General features: G+C 41.0%; 1 protein-coding gene across 1 annotated transcript in view; it reads left to right on the top strand.

Moving 5' to 3' along the window:
* Nucleotides 1-26,948, top strand: part of LOC135550140 (sodium/hydrogen exchanger 3-like) — a 77,180-nt gene that overhangs the window by 28,754 nt on the left and 21,478 nt on the right. Inside the window, exon 6 of the mRNA XM_064980659.1 lies at nucleotides 24,198-24,418. Within this exon, the coding sequence (XP_064836731.1) occupies nucleotides 24,198-24,418 (221 nt within the window). The remainder of the gene's footprint in view (nucleotides 1-24,197; nucleotides 24,419-26,948) is intronic.

A 26,948-nucleotide genomic window follows, 5' to 3' on the forward strand; every position in this document is an offset into this window, starting at 1 on the left:
TATGCAAAAATTGTATCCTTAGAGAAACAAACTCACTGTGAATGATTATATCAAAGGATTGAACTCAATGTTAAACATTTATGACAACATCAAAGATGTTACCCTGGAAAACAACTGGTTCAGACATCCACAAGGTCATGGCAGAGTTTCCACCTGAAGCGACAAAAACGTACGCGGGCATATGCAATGATCGCAGAATGGGCGAAACGCATTGATGCCATTACAAATCTTCTGCAGGCATCTACTGTGAGACAAACACGACTAGAAAGCCCTAAAAATGATCCGAACCGTCTTAAGAAAGCATTCTACGGGGATCAGGGACCAGACCCTGTTGCTGACAACCTGAAAGTTATTAGATAACTGTAACGTGTACGCTGGGAGTCGGGAAGCAGGTACAGGGAGTGAATTTAATAAATAAACGAACATGGAACAAAACAAGAAACACTAATAGTGTACAGACATGAAACACAGAAACAGAGTAAATAACTCCTGAGGAAAGAACCAAGGGGAGTGACAGATATAGTGGAGGTAATCAGGAAGGTGATGGAGTCCAGGTGAGTGTCATTAGGGGCAGGTGCGTGTAACGATGGTGGCAGGTGGCTGTAATAATAAGAACTGGCCACAACGAGCACCAGAGAGGAGGAGTGGGAGTAGACGTAACATTACCTCCTCCCTGACGCACGGCTCCACCAGCAGGATGCCAACAGAGGGACGGTTCCAAGAACCAGGAATGGGCCGATCGCTTCTGCTGAGACGCGGGACCCTGCAGAGCCAGCTGAGGCACGGGAACCTGTAGAGCCAGCTAAGGTGCGTGAACCAGTCTATCCGGCTGAGGCTTGGGAACCTGTCGAACCGGCTTTGGCATGGGAAACTCCACAGCAAAGATCTCACCCAACTCACTCCAATCAGAACTAAGACAGAAACTCAAGATACTAGAATACCAATCAAAATAGAGACCAAATCAAAGGGTCAAAGCACATCCTAAACACTGATGGAGATATAGACTGGGCTCAGAACCAAACACCCATGGAGTGGAATCCAAACCAACCAACCACCCAGGGACTGGTTTCTAAAGTAACCACCCAGATACTGGTCTCGGAACCCAGTGCCCAGGGAATACAGTACCAAACAATAACCAAAAGAAAGGCTTTCATCCAAGAGACAACCCCTCAATCCTAAACGTTGACATGAACCAACCACCCCTCAGACAGTTCTGAGCTCTAACAAGGAAAGGTAATGTTATGGGCATTTATGTGCCTATCACCCTTGAAGGTATAAGGATATGTGAAGCATTATTAGATACGGGGGCTGAAATCAGCCTCATGTCACAGACCTTATTCAGCAACCTCCAGAGGATGGCTGAATCCCAGGATAGGTGGCTTAGATTAGAGAGGTGTGACTTTAACATAACAAGCTCCACTCAAGACAAGTCTCCGATCACACAACAAAGTCTGGATTGAAATGACCTTTGGGGAAATTAAGTGGTACATCCTGTCCTTGACTCTAAATTAGAGATGCTAGTTTGGCAAGACCTACTGAACAGGTTGGCCCCACTAATTGACTGAAGCCGAAATCAATTGTGGGCTCAAGTCAGAGATCCTGATATCATTACACCACGTGACCTCCAGGGCATACACTGTGATGTGGTTAAGGCAGACAACACTGCTAACCACTCCGGCGATGCAGGTCTTTACATGGCAGAAGAGCTATGGGAATCTGGTGGCACCCACTTGCAACACTCAAACCCATACAGATCAGTTGCCTAAGCTATCCTTGACGCCCGATCAGAACTGGCCTACCACCAAATGCCTTGGCGAAAGAGAAACATTCCTATGTGCTTTAGAACAACCTAAATCTAAGCTTTACTGCCCACGTGTTGTAAATGGGGTACAAATAGAGGGAAAATTGACGTGATAATGGCACTGTGGGCAGAGAAATCGTCCATCAGTAAATCATTGAATGATTCTTTATGATTCAATTCCTCTGGCACAAAACCACAGACTCCATCTTGCCATCACCCCATAAGCTGTTTCCACAGCAACAAGAGTGTGTGCCATAAAACCCAAACTTCACAAAAGGAGTTTAAACACTACATGCTTGTTGTGCCACACCTGACCCACTCCGTTTACATTGGTGCAGACATACTAGTGCGATTAGGGGCACAGCTAGACACAGTAAACAACGTTCTGTGCTCCCAAGCAGCTGTGGACATGATTGCCCTTTGATCTTCAGCGCATGCGCTCCAGTCTAACAATTCCTCAAGTCATGAATTAATGGGAATCTGTCATTCATGCGAAAACACTGGGAGTCCCACTCAGACCGAATCTAAAACTAGGTCAATCACTCAATGGTTCACAAGCCTTCTTTCAACCATCTCACAAGTTCTATGACTTAGGTATAACAGTATGCGGATATCCCTTGCTTGACAAAAAACAACCGTGTTATGTACCTTCTGGTACAAAACCTCCAAGAGACAGACATCCGCATATCCTTGCGAACTGTTTTGATTGTTAGCTCTTTCCATGACTTTGAGATGATAATTCCATTAATAGGGGAACTCCCTCTCACCTTTGATTTGATTTATTAGGATTCCCATTAGCTGACGCCAATGGCGACAGCTAGTCTTACTGGGGTCCGACACAACGAAAAAGACACTGCAGACAAAAAAAATACATTAACATGTAGTGTGTGTGTGCATCTATCAGTTACACATGCAGTACATACACTCAACAAGTAGGTCGCATTGGAGAGAGGCGTTGTGCCGTGAAGTGCTGCTTTATTTGATTTTTGAAACCAGGTTTGCTGTTCACTTATGCTATATAAGATGGAAGGGAGTTCCATGCAGTCATGGCTCTGTATAATACTGTATTGAATTTGTTGTGGAACTGGGGATTGTTAAAAGACCCCTGGTGGCATGTCTGGTGGGGTAAGTGTGTGTGTCAGTGCTGTGTATAATTTGACTATGCAAACAATTTGGAATTTCCAACACACAGTCAGTCTTTCCTCAACTCTCAGTCAAGAGAGACTGGCATACATACAGTGCCTTGCGAAATTATTCGGCCCCCTTGAACTTTGCGACCTTTTGCCACATTTCAGGCTTCAAACATAAAGATATAAAACTGTATTTTTTTGTGAAGAATCAACAACAAGTGGGACACAATCATGAAGTGGAACGACATTTATTGGATATTTCAAACTTTTTTAACAAATCAAAAACTGAAAAATTGGGCGTGCAAAATTATTCAGCCCCCTTAAGTTAATACTTTGTAGCGCCACCTTTTGCTGCGATGACAGCTGTAAGTCGCTTGGGGTATGTCTCTATCAGTTTTGCACATCGAGAGACTGAAATTTTTTCCCATTCCTCCTTGCAATACAGCTCGAGCTCAGTGAGGTTGGATGGAGAGCATTTGTGAACAGCCGTTTTCAGTTCTTTCCACAGATTCTTGATTGGATTCAGGTCTGGACTTTGACTTGGCCATTCTAACACCTGGATATGTTTATTTGTGAACCATTCCATTGTAGATTTTGCTTTATATTTTGGATCATTGTCTTGTTGGAAGACAAATCTCCGTACCAGTCTCAGGTCTTTTGCAGACTCCATCAGGTTTTCTTCCAGAATGGTCCTGTATTTGGCTCCATCCATCTTCCCATCAATTTTAACCATCTTCCCTGTCCCTGCTGAAGAAAAGCAGGCCCAAACCATGATGCTGCCACCACCATGTTTGACAGTGGGTATGGTGTGTTCAGGGTGATGAGCTGTGTTGCTTTTACGCCAAACATAACGTTTTGCATTGTTGCCAAAAAATTCAATTTTGGTTTCATCTGACCAGAGCACCTTCTTCCACATGTTTGGTGTGTCTCCCAGGTGGCTTGTGGCAAACTTTAAACCACACTTTTTATGGATATCTTTAAGAAATGGCTTTCTTCTTGCCACTCTTCCATAAAGGCCAGATTTGTGCAATATACGACTGATTGTTGTCCTATGGACAGAGTCTCCCACTTCAGCTGTAGATCTCTGCAGTTCATCCAGAGTGATCATGAGCCTCTTGGCTGCATCTCTGATCAGTCTTCTCCTTGTATGAGCTGAACGTTTAGAGGGACGGCCAGGTCTTGGTAGATTTGCAGTGGCCTGATACTCCTTCCATTTCAATATTATCGCTTGCACAGTGCTCCTTGGGATGTTTAAAGCTTGGGAAATCTTTTTGTATCCAAATCCGGCTTTAAACTTCTTCACAACAGTGTCTCGGCCCTGCCTGGTGTGTTCCTTGTTCTTCATGATGCTCTCTGCGCTTTTAACAGACCTCTGAGACTATCACAGTGCAGGTGCATTTATACGGAGACTTGATTACACACAGGTGGATTGTATTTATCATCATTAGTCATTTAGGTCAACATTGGATCATTCAGAGATCTTCACTGAACTTCTGGAGAGAGTTTGTTGCACTGAAAGTAAAGGGGCTGAATAATTTTGCACGCCCAATTTTTCAGTTTTTGATTTGTTAAAAAAGTTTGAAATATTCAATAAATGTCGTTCCACTTCATGATTGTGTCCCACTTGTTGTTGATTCTTCACAAAAAAATACAGTTTTATATCTTTATGTTTGAAGCCTGAAATGTGGCAAAAGGTCGCAAAGTTCAAGTGGGCCGAATACTTTCGCAAGGCACTGTAGTCTTAATATTCACACTCTAATTGCAATGAAGAGCAAGACGTGGCGCTCTGTTCTGGGCAAGCTGCAGCTTAACTAGATCTTTCTTTTCTGCACTTGACCATATGACTGAACAATAATCAGGATGAGATCAAACTCGAGCTTGCAGGACTTGCTTTGTGGAGTGTGTTGTCAAAAAAGCAGAGCATCACTTTACTACGTACAGACCTCTCCCCATCTTTACAACCATTGAATCTATATGGTTTTGACCATGACAGTTTACAATCTAAGGTTACACCAAGTAATTTAGTCTCCTCGGCTTGTTCAACAGCCACACCATTCATGACCAGATTCAGCTGAGGTCTAGAACTTAGAGAATGATTTAGTTTTAGTTTTATAGATGTTCAGGACCAGTTTATTACTGGTCACCCATTCCAAAACAGACTGCAACTCTTTGTTAAAGGTTCCAGTGACTTCATTAGCTGTGGTTGCTGATGCGTAAATTATTGAATTCTCAGCATACATAGACCAACATGCTTTGTTTAATGCCAGTGGCAGGTCATTGGTGAAAATAGTACAGTGCCTAGAGTGCTGCCCTGCCGTGCAGTACACCACTACTACATGTTTGATATTGGAGAAGCTTCCATTAAAGAAATCCCTCTAAGTTCTATTAGATGGATAGTTCTGAATTCAGGATATGGCAGAAGTTGAAAAGCCATAACACATAAGATCTCTCAAGAACAGGCTATGGTCAATAATATCAAAGGCTGCATTGAAATCCAACAGTACAGCTCCCACAATCTTCTTATTTTAAATTTATTTCAACCAATCATGCGTCATTTGTGACATGTTGAGGCCCTGCTCTATAAGCATGCTGAAAGTCTGTTAATTTATTTACAGAGAAATAGCATTGACCAATTACAAACACATTTTTCTCCAACAATTTGCTAAGAGCTGGTAGAAAGCTGATAAGTCTGCTGTTAGAACCAGTAAAGGCCGCTTTACCACTCTTGGGTAGCGGAATGACTTTGGCTTCCCTCCAGTCCTGAGGACAAAAACTTTCCTCTAGGCTCAGATTAAAGATATGACAGATAGGAGTGGCTATATAGTCAGCTATCATCCTCAGTAGCTTTCCATCTAAATGATCAATGCTAGGAGGTTTGTCATTATTGATCGATAACAATCCTTTTACCACCGCTCCCACAGTAACTCTACAAAATTCAAATGTATTATTAGTTTTTTATGCGTACGATGGCTCACTGTTCATTGTTAGCATTTCCTGCCTAAGTTTGTCCACTTTGCCAATGAAGTAATCATTAAAATAATTGGCAACATCAAATGGTTTGGTAATGAATATGCGATCTGATTCGATGAAAGTTAGAGTTGAATTTGTCTTTCTGCCCATAATTTCATTTAAAGTACTCATTTAAAGTATTTTTTCCATAAATCTTTATATCACTGAGCTTGGCTTCATAATACAGTATCTTCTTTTTGTTGAGTTTAGTCACATAATTTCTCATTTTGCATTAAGTCAGCCAGTCAGATGTGCAGCCAGACTTATTAGCCACTCCTTTTGCCCCATCTCTTACAACCATACAGTTTTTCAAATCCTCATCAATCCATGTAGCCTTAATTGTTCTAACAGTCAGTTTCAGGTGCATGTTTATCATTAATTGGAAGAAGCTATTTCGTAAATGTATCAAGTACAACATCGGGATCCTCCTTATTAATCACATCAGACTGACAAATATTTTTAACATCATCCACATAAGAGTCATAACTAAATATTTTGGATGATCTCTTATGCACTATTTTAGGTGCTGCTTTTGGAACTTTGGCTTTCCTAGATATACACTATATTGTGATCACTGCATCCAATGGGTACGGATACAGCTTTAGAACAAAGTTCTACAGTATCAGTAAAGATGTGATCAATACATGTGGATTGTCTTGTTCCTGTAGTTTTTGTAAACACCCTGATAGGTTAATTAATAACCTGAACCAGATTACAGGCACATGTTACAGTGAGAAGGTTAATCTTGAGGGGACAGCTTTATGAAAACCAGACAATATTCAGGTCCCCAAGAAAGTAGACCTCTATGTTTACATCACATACACTATCTGTCATGTTGGCTCCCGCTCTTCCCCCCCTGGCGCTTGAGGGCGCCAGATTACCCTGCATCATGCACTCCTGCCGTCCATCATTGACACCTGCCTTTCCTCGTCACTCGCATCAACGTTATTGGACTTATCTCCTTTTTATTTCCTCCCCTATATTTGTCAGTTCCCCAGCTCTGTTCCCGGCTGCTGCATTGTATTGTTTTTGTCTTTGCATTTGTTTCTGACGCTGTTCCTGTCTCGTCTATGTCAGTTGTTTATTAAAACTTTTTAGGGCTGAGATCCCGCTAATGGGATCGATATGCCAACAGCCAGTGAAAGTGCAGGGCTCCAAATTCAAAACAACAGAAATCCCATAATTAAAATTCCTCAAACATAGAAGTATTTCACACCATTTTAAAGATACACTTCTTGTTAATCCCACCACAGTGACCGATTTCAAATAGGCTTTACGGCGAAAGCACCACAAAAGATTATGTTAGGTCAGAGCTGAGTTAAAGAAAAACACAGCCATTTTTCCAGCCAAAGTCACAAAATTCAGAAATAGAGATAGAGAGAAATAGAGAGAATAAATCACTAACCTTTGATGATCTTTATCAGATGACACTCATAGGACTTCATGTTACACAATACATGTATGTTTTGTTCGATAAAGTTCATATTTATATAAAAAAAATCTCAGTATACATTGGTGCGTTATGTTCAGTAGTTCCAAAAACATCTGGTGATTTTGCAGAGCCACATCAATTTACAGAAATTCTCATAATAAATGTTGATGAAAATACAAGTGTTATGTATGGAACTTTAGATACACTTCTCCTTAATGCAACCACTGTGTCAGATTTCAAAAAAGCTTTACGGAAAAAGCAAACCATGCAATAATCTGAGTATGGCGCTCAGAGACCAAACAAGCCAAAAAGATATCCGCCATATTGTGCAGTCAACAGAAGTCAGAAATAGCATTATAAATATTCACTTTCCTTTGATGATCTTCATCAGAATGCACTCCCAGGAATCCCAGTTCCACAATAAATGTTTTTGTTCGATAATGTCCATAATTTATGTCCATAGCTACTTTTGTTAGCGCGTTTTATAACCAAATCCAGACTCACGAAGCACGTTCACTAGGAGCAGACAAAATGTCAAAAAGTTCCATTACAGTCCATAGAAACATGTCAAATGATGAATAGAATCAATCTTTAGGATGTTTTTATCATAAATCTTCAAAAATGTTCCAACAGAAGAATTCCTTTGTCTGTCGAAAAGCAATGGAACCTGAGCTACCTCTCACGTGAACGAGCGTCATAAGCTAGTGGCACTCTGCCAGACCACTGACTCAAAGAGCCCTTATGAGCCCCTCCTTTACAGTAGAAGCCTCAAACATCTTGTTGACATCTAGTGGAAGCCTTAGGAAGTGCAACATGACCAATATCCCACTGTATCTTCAATAGGGAATGAGTTGAAAATGACCAACCTCAGATTTCTTCTCAGGTTTTTGCCTGCCATATGAGTTGTTATACTCACAGACATCATTCAAACAGTTTTAGAAACTTCAGAGTGTTTTCTATCCAAATATACTAATACTATATGCATATTATTAGTATATTTAGATAGAAAACACTCTGAAGTGGGACTGAGTATCAGGCAGTTTCCTCTGGGCACCTTATTCATCCAAGCTACTCAATACTGCCCCCAGCCATAAGAAGTTAAATGTTTACTCCCCGTTCCTGCTTCGCCTCTCCAGTGTCATTCCGCGTGACAGAATGCAGCAGCCATCATACGAAGCATCGGGGAGTACTGGTGTTCCGGTTGGTATGGTGGCAGCGGCTCTGGATCGCCACCGATGGAACCAGGGGTGCCTAGCCAGCTCGTCGGGGTTCCACGCCCTAGCTGCCTCAAGAGGTTTCCTTGCCCCGGTTGGCTCGGATGGCGCCCATCCCACATCGGGCCTCAGTTCTTGTTCGCCCTGCTGGTCCAGGAGTTTTTGTTTTTTGTTTTGTTGGTGACATCGGGGTGGATCCCGTCGCTGATGGGTGCCTAAGCCAGCCCGTCGGGCTTCCACGCCCTGGCTAGCTCGAGGGGTGTTCCTGGCTAGGCGGCTTCCCATCCCACGTCACACTCCACTGGATCATCGGGCTTCCCTTCCCCTTTGGCTGCGGGATCCACAGGCGTCTTGCCTCAGCCGGATCGTCAGGCTCTCATGCCTCGGCCGGCTCGCCAGCCTTTCACGCTCCTGCCGGCTTTCATGCACCAACTGGCTTGCCCAGCGCCCATGTCTCGGCCAGTTCACCCAGAGGGAGGGGTACTGTCACGTCTGCTATCGCTCTTCCCCCCCTGGTGCTTGAGGGCGCCAGATTACCCTGCATCACACACTCCTGCCATCCATTATGCACACCTGCCTTCTCTCGTCACTCGCATCAGCATTATTGGACTCACCTGGACTCACTTATCTCCTGTTTATTTCCTCCCCTATATTTGTCAGTTCCCCAGCTATGTTCCCCGCTGCTGCATTGATTGTTTTTTGTCTTAGATTCTGTTTGCTGACGCTGTGCCTGTCTGGTTATATGTCCGTCATGTATTAAATGTTACTCTCCGTACCTGCTTCGTCTCTCCAGTGCAAAATACATGAGACACTATCAAGCATTTCAAATATATTATTTAGAAACCCGACTGTTAGCACATGGTATCATATAGCAACACCCCAAGAGAAAAAACTTTAGATGTGCCATGTGAACCTGCAACAACAACACAACAATAACAGTTGAAATAAGATCTTCTCTAAGCATTACAGGGATATGGCACTGAATATATTCAGTTGAGTCGGATATTTACATAGGTTAGAGGCTTGTTTTTCAACCACTCCACAAATGTTTTGTTAAAAACTATAGTTTTGGCAAGTCAGTTGGGACATCTACTTTGTGCATGACACAAACAATTGTTTACAGACAGATTATTTCACTTATAACTCACTGTATCACAATTCCAGTGGGTCAGAAGTTTACATAGACTAAGGAGATTGTGCCTTTAAACAGCTTGGAAAATTCCAGAAAATTATGTCATGACTTTAGAAGCTTCTGATAGGCTAATTGACATAATTTGAGTCAATTGGAGGTGTACTTTTGGATGTATTTCAAGGCCTACCTTCAACCCCAGTGACTCTTTGCTTGACATAATGGGAAAATCAAAAGAAATCAGCCAAGACCTCCACAAGTAAGTCTGGTTCATCTTTGGGAGCAATTTCCAAACGGCTGAAGGTACGACGTTCATCTGTACAAACAATAATACGCAAGTATAAACACCATGGGACCACGCAGCTGTCATACCGCTCAGGGAGGAGACACGTTCTGTCTCCTAAAGATGAATGTACTTTGGTGCAAAAAGTGCAAATCACTCCCAGAACAACAGCAAAGGACCTTGTGAAGATGCTGGAGGAAACAAGTACAATAGCATCTATATCCACAGTAAAACAAGTCCTATATCGACATAACCTGAAAGGCCGCTCAGCAAGGAAGAATCCACTGCTCCAAAACTACCATAAAAAAGCCAGACTACAGTTTGCAACTGCACATGGGGACAAAGATCATACTTTTTGGAGAAATGTCCTCTGGTCTGATGAAACAAAAATAGAACTGTTTGGCCATAATGACCATCATTATGTTTGGAGGAAAAAGGGGAGGCTTGAAAGGAGAAGAACACCATCCCAACCGTGAAGCATGGGGGTGGCAGCATCATGTTGTGGGGGTGCTTTGCTGCAGGAGGGGCTGGTGCACTTCACAAATTATGTGGATATATTGAAGAAACATTTCAAGACATCAGTTAAAGCTTGGTCGCAAATGGGTTTTCCAAATGGACAATGACCTCAAGCATACTTCCAAAGTTGTGGCAAAATGGCTTAAGGACAACAAAGTCAAGGTATTGGAGTGGCCATCACATAGCCCTGACTTCAATCCTATAGAAAATTTGTGGGCAGAACAGAAAAAGTGTGTGCGAGCAAGGAGGCCTTCAAACCTGACTCAGTTACACCAGCTGTGTCAGGAGGAATGGGTCAAAATTCACCCAACTTATTGTGGGAAGCTTGTGGAAGGCTACCCGCAGTGTTTGACCCAAGTCAAACAATTTAAAGGCAATGCTCCCAAATACTAATTGAGTGTATGTAAACTTCTGACACACTGGGAATATGATGAAAGAAATACAAACGGAAATAAATCATTCTCTGTACTATTTTTCAGACATTTCCCATTCTTAAAAGTGGTGATCCTAACTGACCTAAAATAGGGAATTTTTACAAGGATTAAATGTCAGGAATTGTGAAAATCTGAGTTTAAATGTATTTAGCTAAGGTGTATGTAAACTTCCAACTTCAACTGTATACAGCAACACATCCCCAATAAGCATTTTTGTCTCTTCAATAGATGTTATCTCCTTATATTGCTACTGATATCAAAATAATTTTCTAAGTGAGTCTCAGAAATACAGTTGAAGTCAAAAGTTTACATACACCTTAGCCAAATACATTTAAACTCAGTTTGAGACAATAGGGGCTTAGGAAGCCCTAAGAAGTTAATTTTAATAACAAACTTGTATGCCATCTGTAAATACAAATAAAATTGTTAAATTACGAGCCTAGATGATTTAGCCACAGAAAAAGCCAGGAACCTTCCCGCTAGCCATGATTGCCTAGTTAAATAAAGGTTAAATCAAAATAAATAAAAACATTTTTGATGAGATAATGGGTGGACTGGACATGCTGAGAGATGAGTTTGGATTGGTCTGCCATGTAGCACGCTTCTGTCTATAACAAGAGCTGGTCAGTATGTGTAGGTAATCCTTTCTAATGTGGCTTTGAAAAAAATATATCACGTACTGTAATAGAACTGCAAAGGTGTTGCAAATGTGTTGCTCTCCACTTTCTGGAGGACCGAGTTTTGATATCCGTGGAATGCACAGTGGAAATAGAGTATGATAGCTAAGGGGGTGGAGGAAATTCTGGCGTTTGATTGTAAATATGTAGACGGAGTCGAAAAGAGAACACACAAAAGGCAGCTGTATAAAACACCCGTCTCTGGATTACATGGCAACTATCACATCTGTGAAAGAGAGGGAGAAGTGTCCATCCATGTATACGGGTAAGATAGTCTAGCTAGCTAAATTTTCAGATATTACACGCGGCTAATTTTGTCTACTGTTCACTAGCTAGCTAACGTTAGCTGGCTGGCTTGCTAGCTAACTTTACATGTATGATCTGTGGAGTAAAATTATTTGTATCTTAGAGGCATTTGCATTGCTGGTTATAGCCTAATGTTTGCTAGCTAGCTAACATTGAACCTGATTGGTTAGCTACCTGCAGATTCATGCAAGCTAGTAACGTTATGAGTTGGGATTATGGTTCATTGTTTAGCTAGCTAGCTACATGTCTAAACAGGTTTGCAATGAATGACACGTAACCATTTCAATAGAATGTTCATAATGTCACTACGACAACTGTCGATAGACGTAGCTGGTAAATTTGCTCTGGCTATCTACTCCAATTTCAGAGCACTCGTCTGAGTGTGCCAAAGCTCATAACAACTGACGAATTTATGAATGCTCGACACCCGTTGAATATGGTCGGTGTCAGTAAATGTTGGCAAAATGGCGTAATTAACTCTTGTAACTACCCAACCCGGATTCGGGAGAATTGTCATCAACTGACACTAAGTAGCATAACGCAACGGACAAAAAAATCTTACTAGAAAATATTCACATGCATGAAATCACAAGTGAAATATATTCAAACACAGCTTAGCCTTTTGTTAATCACCCTGTCATCTCAGATTTTGAAAATATGCTTTACAGCCAAAGCAAGACAAGCATTTGTGTAAGTTTATCGATAGCCTAGCATAGCATTATGCCTAGCTAGCAGCAGGCAATCTGGTCACGAAAATCAGAAAAGCAATCAAATTAAATCGTTTACCTTTGATGAGCTTCGGATGTTTTCATTCACGAGACTCCCAGTTAGATAGCAAATGTTCCTTTTTTTTCAGAAAAAATATTTTTGTAGCCAAAAATAGCTCCGTTAGTTCTTCATGTTTGGCTAAGAAAACGACCGGAATTTGCGGTCACAACAACGCAGAAAAATATTCCAAATTAGCTGCATAATATCGACAGAAACATGGCAAACGTTGTTTATGATCAATCCTCAAGGTGTTTTTCAAATATCTTTTTGATAATATATCAACTAGGACAGAGCTTTTTTCAGTAAGCCCGGGTGTAAAAATGGCTACCTCTGTCTTTTGCGTGAGAAATACACAAAGCTTCATCAGGTGGACACTGACGCAATGTTGTCGCTCAGGCTTATTTTTCAAAATAAAAGCCTGAAACTATGTCTTGTGATACTAGACACATTAAGGAAGCCATAGAAAAAGGAAAATCGTTGATATCCCATTCACTGCTCAATAGGGAAGCATAGGAAGGGACTCTTATTTAGAAACCGCTGCGTTCCTGATTGGATTTTTCTCATTTTCTTGCCTGCAATATCAGTTATGTTATACTCACAGACAATATCTTTACAGTTTTGGAAACTTTAGAGTGTTTTCTATCCTAAGCTGTCAATTATATGCATATTCTATTTTCTGGTCCTGAAAAATAGCCTGTTTACTTTGGGAACGTTATTTTTCCAAAAATAAAGAAAATGACCCCTAGATTCAACAAGTTAAATTGTTGGCAGCAGCACAGTTGCAGTCACTAATGCTATGGATAACATAAAAACAGCCTAACCAGCTCTGCTAGGGCGAGTAAAATGGTCAGAGTGAGCTGGTCCCTTATTTGTGTCTGAACGTTTCTAGCAAGCTAGCCAACGTTAGCCAGTTAGCTTGGGTGTTTGACTGCTGTCGTTAGGTCAAAATGCTCAGATCAACCCTACTCCTTGTTCAGTGTTCAGTGTGCGCTCTGAGCGCTTCGAGAGCGAAAGACTCTGAATTTACGATCAGAGCTCACTCTGGCACTCCAGATTGAATTTACGAACACACCGTAGTACTAACCAAGCCTTTAGTCTTGAAATGTTTGGTACATGGCCTCACATGTGAATCCTTAAAGAGCTGGGTAGGGCTAAAGCTTAAGAGGGGGTGAACGGACGATGCAGAATGGGTGTAGGCAAAGAAGAGCTCTCCGGTAGGTGTACCAAAACATTTAAGGGACATTTTCTCAAAAGTGAGGTACAAGTTTATCAACTTTCAAACTGCTTTCAAAGCAGTTCCTCAACTGTAGTGTATATATACAATTTTCTAGCTCGAGTCTCTACTTTTATCCAATGTAAAAACCATTTCAAATTCTGCTACATAAGACCGAATTGTGCTGGTCGGTCACATATATGAATGTTATCTGATGTTAGCAAGTTATTGATTTCATTAACCTTATTTCTAACGCAACATATATTAATATGGGCTATTTCAGCCCTTCCTGAGTAGCTTTTCAAAGATAGACATAATGTGGAAAAGAGCAAACAAAGCAAAATAAAAAATATAAATGTCCTTGTTTTTGAAAGAAAGGTACATTTTTTTGCCCATTAAAATACCAACACATTGATCAGAAATAAAGTGTAGACATTGTTAATGTTGTAAACGGCATATTTGTTATAGGATATCTACATAGGCGTACAGAGGCCCATTATCAGCAACCATCACCGTCACTTCCAATGGCATGTTGTGTTAGCTAATTCAAGTTGATCATTTTAAAAGGCTAATTGATCATTAGAAAACTGTTTTGCAATTATGTTAGAACAGCTGAAAACTGTTGTCCTGATTAGAGAAGCAATAAAACTGGCATTTTGCCTAGTTGAGTATCTGGAGCATCATCATTTTGTGGGTTCGATTACAGGCTCAAAATGGCCAGAAACAAAGCCCTTTCTTCGGAAGCTCGTCAGTCTATTCTTGTTCTGAGAAATGAAGTCTATTCTGTGAAAGAAATTGCCAAGAAACTGAAGATCTCGTACAACTCTGTGTACTACTCCCTTCACAGAACAGCGCAAACTGGCTCTAACCAGAATAGAAAGAGGAGTAGGAGGCCCCGGTGCACACATGAGCAATAGTACAAGTACATTGGAGTGTCTAGGTAAAGTTGCAAAGAAAAAGCCATATCTCAGACTGGCCAATAAAAAGAAAAGATTAAGATGTGCAAAAGAACACAGACACTGGACATAGGAACTCTGCCATCCACAACAATGTTGCGCTGTCTTGATTGTCCATCGAGATAATCTGATTTCTCTGTCGTTGTTGTCATGGATACAGAACTGATGTCCTCTCTCAATGACTTACAGATTGCTGTCATCTTTTAAACTCATCAAGCTGACCCTGGGAGAACTGCAAACTGTTCTTCAGGTCCTGGACCTCTATGGTCAGGTCGTCTATTATTTTATTTGTTGACTCCACCAGTGTTTGGAGTCAAAACTGAAAGATATTATCTTGTTGTAACAACTGCTTTTAGAACTCTTTTTGTTAGTTTAAAATATCCTTTACCTGTGATAGAGAGATGTCGCGACTTGACCTCGTATCATATCATCATTCTGAACAGTCATACATTGCATCTGCAAAAACCCGAGCCTTACTTATGATTCAGTACTACACAAATTGGTTTAATTATTTATTTACTAGCTATCTAAATAGTGACACAGGATAAACATACACATGTAATATGTTAAAAACAGTTCCCTGTTGGACTGACAACAATATGACTGCTTGTTACAAAAGACATGGAGATGGCAAGAGGGACAGAGACACTTAACGTTGGTCCATTTAGAATCTATTCTCACTCTATTCTCACTCTTATGCACATGAACTGCCGCCTGCTTGGAGTAAGAAATCATGAGTGTATTTACGTGCAATTCCTTGGTTTCCCGTGTATCTCTCGGAACCGGGCTTTGGAAAGGAGGTTGGGCCTTTCCGCGGCACGCTTGTAAGGCTCTGATTGTCTGAAATGGTTCCGACAAGTCTGCTACTGTCCTCCTTTGTAATTGTCCGGTATCCGGGGACTTGTTGTGTAGTCCTGAACAGAACTACAGAGTTTATTCTACTTCCATTCGCTCTGGAAGATGCTTCTTTGAAGACTAGCCAGCCGTTCCCAGTGGGGTGATGAGAGGTGTAGCGTAATATGATTGTTTCAGCAGAGTAATAGAATGGTCCCACGTAAAATTCGCTTTTCTAGATACTTTGCTTAGGAAAGCTAATCATCCGTACCCGTGACTGGTCAGAGGGTGAGTTTATCGTCTCTACCTCATGTTGAGATTTAGAGGTAAAACCACTTTAAAAATGAGCTGCAGGTCTACGTCACTCTGGTCTGATGTGTTCATTCTTAACCCATCATTTTATACAGGTTGTTAGAAAGGGGTGGTTCCGTCAGGCTGGCACGCTCTCTGACCTCAGTCAAGGGGGCGGTGACTACTTACTGTGCACAATTATAGAAACAATTGTTTCTTATAGTTTCTCAAATTACATCCCTCTCTTAACAAAAACACTCCAATAATTGTTCATATTTCATGCACAACGCATAGGATGGAAACTTTGTACATATAGTGGGTATACTTTCCAAGTTACAGTATTTCCTTTTTATTTATTTTTTATGACATCACAAAATAGCAACCAAAACAACATTCCCCACGTTCTATGTTAGAAAACTTGTTCCAGTATTCACTTTTGAACGTTTTAGAGTTTCGGCAGGAAAAGTTTCTTGAAACAAAGACACATTCCTTGGGTGAATTTGGAGAGGGAGAATTGAATCTTTTCGGTTTGATTTACAACAGGACGTGAGTTGTTATTAACCCCCACCAGCCCCCCACCCCCCTGCGTGTGAGATAGGGTCTGGTTGAAGGCATTCATTGCGAACCTGACCTGACCTATTTGGATCCTCACATGACAGTCACAGGACAGTCATGACAGAGACAATCAGGAACATGATAATGCCATATTTCATGGTTCAAACAAAAACAACAATTGCAGTGGTACCTAGACACATAGACTGCTTAAATTGGCAGCTCATTTTCCAAGCCAAGTGCCCAAACAGACAAGGATGGAAACTTCAATGGGGAGATTTCATCACTTACTGTACAGTCTGATACACATAATGCATTTTTCCAGATGGTGAGAAAGGCGGCCGTGCTTAAGGATGCTAGGCTAACACTAAGTGTGATTGAATTAAGAAATATATTAATGTGAGTTGTAAGCAGCTGCTCACCTAGGTACTGGCGTGGTCCTGTATGCCTGGCATCTGATGAGCACCAGTGTCCTGACTTTTGGTTAGGAGATTTTTGTCTGTGGTGTTCTTAAACAGAGATAAATCCATCATGCCACACCTCATTGGCGAGGTCTCTTAGCTCATGGGGTGACATCGTATTGTCATACTCTTTGTGTATGATCACGAATGATCTGAGTGATCTCTGCATGTTATCTAGGAATAAGGTTTTTTAAATGATCCTCTTCCTATGCACTGGGTGTATATGCCCTTGGAAAGAGGGCCCATTTCATCCTATCATAGTAAGTTCTAGGGTCCTCGTGGTATCCTGGTTTTACCTGAATGGCTTTCAAGACAGATTCTGTGAAGTCATATTTAGAACTTATTCAGGATTGGTGGGTCCCCTGCGGGACGGTTGAGCTAACGTAGGCTAATGCAATTAGCATGAGGTTGTAAGTAACAAGAACATTTCCCAGGACATAGACATATCTGATATTGTCAGAAAGCTTAAATTCTTGTTAATCTAACTGCACTGTCCGATATACAGTAGCTATTACAGTGAAATAATACCATGCTATTGTTTGAGGAGAGTGCACAGTTATGAACATGAAAAGTTACGTGTTCACGCTACACGTTCCCCAAGGGCACCCCCCACCCCCTCAACTCAAAAAGTGGCGCACAGAATGCAAAAATATTCTTAGAAATATTTAACCTCCACACATTAACAAGTCCAATAGCTCAAATGAAAGATAAACACCTTGTTCATCTACCCAGCGAGTCAGATTTCTAAAATGTTTTACGGCGAAAACATAGCACATATGTATGGCGAAACCACCACAAAGACACAGACGATATATAGCCATTTTGTCGAACAAAAGATGCAATCCCAAACGCAGGATTAAAAGAAAAATAATTCACTAACCTTTTGAAAATCTTCATCAGATGACAGTAATAGGACATGTTACACAGTACATATGTTTTTTTCAATAATATGCCATTTATATCCATAAATCTCCGTTTACATTGACGCCATGTTCAGAATATGCTAAAAAATGTCCGGAGAAATTATAGATAGCTCCGCCAGATAACGGCAGATAACAGCAATACACATCATAAACTTTGACTAAATATACATGTTCTACATATAGTTAGAAAGATACACTGCTTCTTAATGCAATCGCTTTGTCACATTTCTTTTTAACATTACAGAAATCGTTTACTATTCAATAATCTGAGACGGCGCTCAGACATAAGCAATATTTCTCCGCTATGTTGGAGTCAACAGAAACACAAAATTACAACATAAATATTCCCTTACCTTTGATGGTCTTCGATCAGAATGTAGTGGAAGGAGTCATACTTACCCAAAACATTGTTTGGTTTCAAGTCGTGTGTCTTTGTATTAGCATATGCTTCAAGTTCCAGCTGAAATGCATCCAAAATGACTTCTGGTCCCGAACAGTTGCGCATCAAAACTTCAAAATTACACATTATATTATATGTCGACTAAACTGGTCAAACTAAGTGCAGATTCAAGCTTTAGGATGTTATTAACGTACAAAACAATTGGCGATTCAACCGGACAAAAGCAATTCCTCTCAGACAATCTGGAACGGAGGAATGACCGTGTACAATTCGCGCCCGGGCATCTATTTTCTCACAACAGTCACAATTTTGCCTGCCAAAGGGTCAAAGCTCGCGGGATTTGCACAATTAAACACTCTACTGATAGAGGACATCTCGCGGAAGACATAGAAACTGTTCCCAGATCCATAGCTGGTTGGGAAGGGTGGGGGCGATGACGTCAAAGTTGGCCCAACTTTCTGGATGAGAAAACTAGTTTGGGAGATTGGCTGCCCTGTGAGTTCTGCGATACATACAGACATAATTCAAACGGTTTTAGAAGCTTTAGAGTGTTTTCTATTCAATAATTATTATTATATGCATATATTAGCAATTTTGGACAGATTTCTTTTTCAGTTTACTATGGGCATGCAATTCATCCAAAGGGGGCAGTAATTGTCCCGAGCCTTAACAGGTTTTAATACATAAATTAGGTTCATTTGGGCAGTCTTGATTCAACATTTTCAACAGAAATACAATGATTTATTGGATCAGGCTAAAACTTTGCACATACACTAAAGCCATCTAGTATCTAAATTGCACCTGGGCTGGAATAATACATGATGGCCTTTCTCTTGCATTTCAAAGATGATGGTACAACAAAAATTACAATAGAAATAGTTGTTTTTTCCTTTGTATTATCTTTTACCAGATTTAATGTGTTATATTCTCCTACATTCCTTTCACATTTCCACAAAGTGTTTCCTTTCAAATGGTACCAAAAAAATGCATATCCTTGCTTCAGGGCCTGAGCTACAGGCAGTTAGATTTGGGTATGTCATTTTAGGCGAAAATTGAAAAAAGGGGGCCGATCCTTAACCGTATATAAAGTTCCACACCCATCCTTTGGTTGATTACCTAGAGAGTAATCCTGATCTGTATCTGACCCCAAATCTAGTCATGTGTCCCGGTAAACCCTTCATCCGAGATAAGGCAGATTGTCTGTGCGGCCTTAAGCCGTTTTCTGAGGATGAATGATGTCAAGCTGTGGTGTCCGCTGAGGATGACGTAACAGCCATGCAGGTTGAGTTAGCTGGCAATTCGTGGTTCGTCAGCACCCAGGCCAGCCACGTCATAGTCACATATGAGCGTCATGACACTGTCACTAAGCTGCCCCTCCCAAATCAAACTAGAAGGAGATATAGTACACCTAGGTGATGTCGCAAAGTACTACTTAGACTCAGATAGACATGATACCGCCATTGAAATTCCCGATGCTTTTGCGGGACACCCTCTTGACCTTGGTATGAGATTCTCTATGAAGGTACTAAACTCCTTGACTTTAAGCAGACTACCCAGGGACTGCACATCGCTCCAGTTAAACCTAAATTCCTTAGGACATCCCTCACCCATTCGTAGAGTCCATCAGATATCATCCTATGTGTTTCCTGCGCGTAGGAGTAGTATGACTGCCGACCATAGTCTCATGAACCTAGAAACCTTCCAACTGAATCCTTGCTCCCCTCAACGCCTACTGGGATCCCGACAGGCCAAGGAGAGAAGGATGACACTCCAGAGCACCATTAAATAGCAGAATATCCACTTCAAATGTTCTATCCAGGGCTGGACTGCAGCCAGACTTAGTGACCCTAACCCTAACCCTGTTTTAAATCAGTTTTATAGTAGACATGCAATATAAACATTTTTATTTTTTAATGTGCCATGAACACAATGAGTCTTGATGTTTCCATCCGATTGTCAAAAAATTAACTTCAAAAAGTTGGTTACCTTAACACGTTCATCCAAAAAATAATTCCAGCATCTCAACAGTGCACTGTGCACCAGCCAACTTTCCTTCAATTCACAAGTGGCTAAAACAATCTCACTGGAGAAAGCATCAGAGCGAGCTAAACACCCCTTCTGTCTTACTATATGTAGCCCATGTATCTGATGCTGTATGACATGCCATATTATTTTTGTCCAGACAACATCAGATACATGGACTACACATTAGAGGTCTTCATGGGTCCAAAAAGGACCTGTTCTGAAATGGACCTTGTGCTTTCCTACCCAGACCCAATATGCATAGATACATTTTTTAAATAAAGGGACCGGTTCCGAAAGAACCCGAGGACAACTACACCCATTCCAAATAGACCTGATCAGACCCAGTCCGATTTGAGTGAGGGAAGCAGCAGAAAAGTATATTTTTAAGCTTTAACTTTATTAACCGGGGGTGATAAAGTGCAAGCGAGAGGAGGGAGAGAGGTGTTTACCTTTTACCTTTTTTGCAATGGACTTTCTGAACGGTTAAAGGCAGCAATACGCAACAAAATCTTTAGTCTACTGGAAAACTACACGAAGAAGAAGAAAAAGGAGAGTGAGTTGCCACTTATAGCCTGGACAATAGAATTAGTCAAAATTCACCCAAGGCTGAAAATGGCAAAATAATGTTGGCTAAGCTGGAACACTTGCACGAGCCCATAGCAAATGAATGGAATGGAATGTTCTCCAGGGTTGTTTTGACTGGAGTGATGCTTAGAATTCCATTTCGCCTAAATGGCACCAAAAAATGTATCCCTTTTTATTTTACCACTACAATCTGTTCTTAGGACGAAACTGAAAATTAACAACTTGTGTAGAAAGTTAACATCTGCACCTCGATGGTGCCAAGTGTGCTTATGTCTGCATAGCTAGGAAGTAGGAAAAAAACGGCAACTTCTGACTGTTTCTGTTTTAGCGTTTGATGACAACGAGATGCCCAGCCTTACATAATTCAAGAGAGGAGATTCTCATTATAGAAATGGTGTTCGAATTGAAAAAATCTAAATATACACATTGCAAGATATTTGGCAAAATATACCAACATGCTTCTCCATAGGAAAACATTGGGGGGAGCTCAGCGTTCCAAGGGCAAAAGGTATTTCGGGGCTAGCGTTTGATGACAACGGAATACACTGCCCTTACATAATTAGAAAGAGGATATTCTCATGATTAAAATGGTGTCCAATTTTAAAAAATCTAAATATACACATTGCGAGATATTTGCCAAAATAGACAGACATACCAATATTTCCCAATAGTAAACAATGGGATGACCTCAGAGTTCCATGAGTAATTTTTTGTTGTTTACATTTTAACCATAATCAATGTGAGCAGGTCTCCATTGCCAACAATAGCAAAGCAGGAATTGTGACATAGTACAATAAACTTGGATGAGAACGTTCGGAAGGCAAGTTGGTGCCACATTGTTCAATAGAACTAATAGGAGCTGGCAGGGTGAAAAATGACCTAAAATAAGGCCTGTTTTTTCGTGATTACTTCAAAACTACGCCAGGCAGCTGGGATATATGGTAATATTATGACACTAAACTCCACCGCGGATGCAATGAAATTGTTTTTATTAGAAAAAAAGCATTGTTAAAAATGTAATGTGTCCAGCCGACCACTCTGCAGGCGGGGGAGTGGCTGTGCTACTACTGTGCACGAGTAACACAGGGAGCAGGGAGGGAGGAGGGAGGAGGGAGGGAGAGACGATAAACAGCTACCAACCAAGCCGACTCGCGCTATAGTTGAATAATAGCTGCCATAGGTAGGTTATTTATCATCCAATAGGAGTATGTAGTACCTGTCTTGACTGCAGCAAATTGGGAGATGCTAGTTAAGCTAGCTATATAGATAGGAAGGCTAATTGAAGCTGCATGCGCTTTCTTGTCCTACAGTTACAAATAACAACAACTCCATTCAGAATATTACATAGCAGCCTACCTGTTGGCTCTTGGTCATTGTAGCCTATCCTTCTCCTTTAACTTTTAATTCCGTAATTTTAATTCAATCTCCTATTGATTAGATATCTCCTAACTTTTACCACACACTGAGGCTCCATGACTGTAGCCTATTGCCACTTTGATGACTTGTGATTGGCCAACAACAAGTTACACGCGCCACTCTCGTGAAAAGACAAAGGGAACTCTGTCAGGGGGGAATAGTCAATTATCATGAACCAGTCCACTTGTTTCTAATATGAGTTGGATTATATCAATATTGATATGAAATATATGTATATGTATGGAAATAAGTTATTGATCTATTATATATGGATTCATTAATATGATTTTTGTCAACAATTTGGCTTCATTTACCTGGGTACAGAGGCCAGGCTAAAAACCCTCCCTCCCCATTTCCCTTGCAACTTTGAAGCTTCCAGCAGATTGTACCTATGCTGAACCAACCTGCTGAAGCAAGACAGAATGAGAAGCTGAGCAGCCCATGACAGCGGGTCGTTAGGGAGGACCTCGAGGGTCCTCAAGAGGATAATAAAAAATATTACTATTATTATTATTCCCAGCTCCTTGATGGTCTGGGGCATTTATAACTCCACCAGTAACAGCACTGTAAAAGCAGGGGCCCGCCAAATGGTTTGCCCTGCTTTCAATGGACAGAATCCAGACCGTTCATATGGAATCAGGAGAACATCCTTGCTTTTTTACATAAGGATCTAGGCTGGGAGACAAGAAGGAAACTGATACTCTGAACAATGACTCACCTTTCCCGGTGGGCAAAGGTTGTATCCATCAATAATGGAACAATATTCAATTCCCTAAGGAATTCCCTAAGGGATTCTTCTCCCTGGGGTTGGGTGCCCCTCCTGCTACCATGTAACATGCTACCACAGAACATTTCAGCCAATCAAGCAAGGAGCCTCAGCACTTAGCCCCGACCTCACTTATCTCACTGTGCATTCGAACTGAGCTATCAAAGCGTGGTGCGAATAATAGCCATGGCCGACTGAAATCCTTCTGCTGCTCAGACGTCAGCGTAGTTGGTAACTGGAAAGTGGCCCTTGTTTATTGATCCCCCCGATCTCAATGAGTGGGGGCCAAACACCAATATTGGAATTTGAACGATTGTCCTCTGCTCTCGCTTCGATCTCAGTTGGACGAAGACACCGACCTGGAACTGTTTGAACAGGGACCTTTCGCACTGAAAGGATATTTGTGAATCCGAGAGATTGAGCTATTACTGAATTACACGCTAGCACATTCAATGCAGCCTTTCCTCAATCTTTTAATCCCTCTGGGTATGAGCGTGTAACTTTCTTTCACTTAAATTCCCTGCTTTGTCTCGTTTAGAATCATCGTGACTTTAGTTTTTCTATCCTTGTGAGTTAAAAGAAACCATCCTCCTATTCCTACTTGCTAAGAAAGTTTCCTCAGGACTTAAATGATAAGTGGTGCCCCATTTACTGTATAATATGGATACATTCATATTTTATATTCCATAATTAATTACCCAATTAAGACATTATCATAAGAACCGAAAAAGGTTATTCGGTTGTCCCTATAGGATAACCCTTTGATGAACACTTTTTGGTCCAAGGTAGAACCCTTTTTGTTCCAGGTAGAACTATTTTGGGTTCCATGTAGGACCCTTTCCACAGAGGGTTCTACATGGAACCCAAAAGGCTTCTACATGGAACCAAAAAGGGTTATTCTATGAGGACAGCCGAAGAACCCCTTTGGAACCCTTTTTTCTGAGAGTGTGTGGATGAGCCATTTATGACCCTTGAGGTCAACTATGTCAGAGCTCTCTATTTACCATTATATACAGTACCTACTGCATTTTAGTATATGTTCTAAGTGACATGACCCTTTCCTTGCTGTGCCATAGGTGTACATTCTGTGGGGTCTGCTGTCAGAAGTATATCAATGCCAACATGGACGAGAGATCGGTCAGCACGGTACGATCCACAATGAAGGTGTTCGCAAATGGCTCAGAGACCATCATCTTTGTCTTCCTCGGCATCTCGGCCATAGATCCGTCTATATGGGTGTGGAACACAGCCTTTATCCTCCTCACACTCCTCTTCATCTTTGTGTTCAGGTTCATAGGTGAGTTTGGGTCATAATCTTTAGTATGATTTTGTGAGAGGGGGAATCAATGGATATTCTATTTCGCTCAATCTCTATAGGATGAACAATATCATAGTTTGGAAGTTTAGGCAATTGCCAACTTGCAATCCCCGTGTGTGTAGTTCAAAATTATACACAATAATTCTCATTGAAGGCTTCACATTACCAGCACTGACACGATGTGTGTGTATGCAGATATTGGAAAAAGAGGCATCTAAAAATAGCTTGTTTCAAATACGAAATATCCGACAGACCAATATATCGAAATAAAATAGAGTACTTTTGTATAGTATTGTATCTAGATTAAATTCATGCATTTTAATATATATATATTCTCCCCAATTTCGATCTTGTCTCATCACTGCAACTCCCCAACTGGCTCAGGAGAGGCGAAGTCATATATTCTCCGAAACATGACCCTCCTAACCGCACTCCTCATCACCCGCCAGCTTAACCTGGAAGCCAGCCGCACCAATGTGTCAGAGGAAACACAGGTTCAACTGGTGACCGGGGTCAGCCTGCAGGCACACGACCTGCCACAAGGAATCACTAGAGTGCGATGAGCCAAGTAAAGCCTTCCCAGCCAAACCCTCTCCTAACCCGGGCCAGCGCTGGGCCAATTGTGCGCCGTCCTATGGGAGTACCGGTTGCAGCACAGCCTGGGAATGAATCCAGGTCTTTAGTAACGCTTCTAGCACTGCGATGCAGTGCCTTAGACTACGCCGTCACTCGGGAGGCCCTAAATACAGTCATTTAGGTATCTTTATATTCTCAAAATACAAAAGAAAACTACAATAATTCTCAGTAACGATAATCGTTTTACTTGCTATGACTTTGAAGTGTGTTACGATAACTAGGAGTGGTGGGTGGAATCAGGCGCAGAGAGCAGGGTTCAGTCGTTTGTCAAATTTATTCACCAGCGCAACAAAAACGGTCACACCAACACACAGGGCGTATATAAGTTGCCAGTCCAAACAGCAGGACAGAAATAGTCCGGCGAATAAGGATAAGAACAAAATAACACCATCCAACACAGAGTAACAAGAAACAAGCCCGCACAAATACCCAGCGGGCCTAGTGCCCTTAAATAACCTACAAACAAACCCTAATACAAAACAGGTGTACCCAATTACCCAATAACCAAAAACAAACGGAAAGGGAATCGATGGCAGCTAATAGGCCGGCGACGACGACCGCCGAGCCCCGCCCGAACAGGAAGAGGCACCATCCTCGGCGAGGTTCGTGACAAAGTGTTTGTTTTTTTACAACTTTATTTGATGAAGACTGTTAGTTGCTATGGATAGAGTGTCTGCTAATGACCAAAATATACATAAAAACATTTACAATAGCAAAGCACACTGGATATTATTATTGGTCTCATTTCGGGGCTGGAGCTAAATAGAATAATAACGAGCATGCTTTGCGAGTGTTCATTTGAACATTTGCAGTACATGTACATTTTGTTAATTTAGCTGATGCTCTCATCACTCCAGTGCCTTCAGACTTCTAATACCAATGCATGGTAAAGGGGATCACAAAATTGTGAAGGGGACCACAAAATTGTGAACTGCTTCTAAAAAAAATGGTATGGAAAAGTATTTAGAATTTTTTAAATGCAAATTACAGCTCTCGAAAGTATCTTGTTACAAATTTATTCAAAATTCATTGTAGTGTTTTCACATTATTCTACAGAATAATAGAAAACTCTATAGTAAGTACTACACTTGAGCAAGGGATACTACATTGTGGAGTATAGTATACTACATTATTCTCTAGTAAGCACTACACAATCGAGGAAAACTACAGTGTAGAGTATAGTCGTCTAGAGTATATGTAACGGCCAATGCGCAGCGTGGTAAGTGTCCATAACGCTTATTTTAAGACATAAACGATTAATCATGTAACTGTAATTAACTAGGAAGTCGGGGCACCAAAGAAAATATTCAGATTATAAAGTTATAATTTTCCTAATATAACTTTCAGATATTTTAATATCTGATCAATTAGTCTTCTAATTAATGAATTATTCTTTAACTCATGTTATTAGTCTCATTCCAAACATTGTAAATTGTTGGTTATCTGCACGAACCCAGTCTTCACTATGAGTCATCCATACATCAATTGTCTTAAATAATTTATTTACTAACTAAGTAATTCACAGAAATGCATAAACAAACAGTAGATAGTTACAAGGAAATGATAACGGAGTTTCCCTAGTGGGATAAACCGGTATCGCGGCTTGGTGGACACAAAGGGATGTGGGGGTCAACTGAGATTAGACACGACAAAGTTGATAATTATAACAATTGAAATGCTAATCCTTTGTACATGAATGCTCACTCATTCGGGAATAATTGCAATCAGTACATATATTTACGCTCCGTGTGTCATCGCGATCTCTGTTGAAAAGTTTGTTTCTGTTGGAGAGTTTGTCTGCCCTCTCTATGTCGTGGTTAGAATGGTTAGTTCAGAGTGACATTCATTCATGTCGTAATAAAATAGATGTTTC

The sequence above is a fragment of the Oncorhynchus masou genome, chromosome 12, assembly GCF_036934945.1.
Source record: "Oncorhynchus masou masou isolate Uvic2021 chromosome 12, UVic_Omas_1.1, whole genome shotgun sequence".
Lineage (NCBI taxonomy): Eukaryota > Metazoa > Chordata > Actinopteri > Salmoniformes > Salmonidae > Oncorhynchus > Oncorhynchus masou.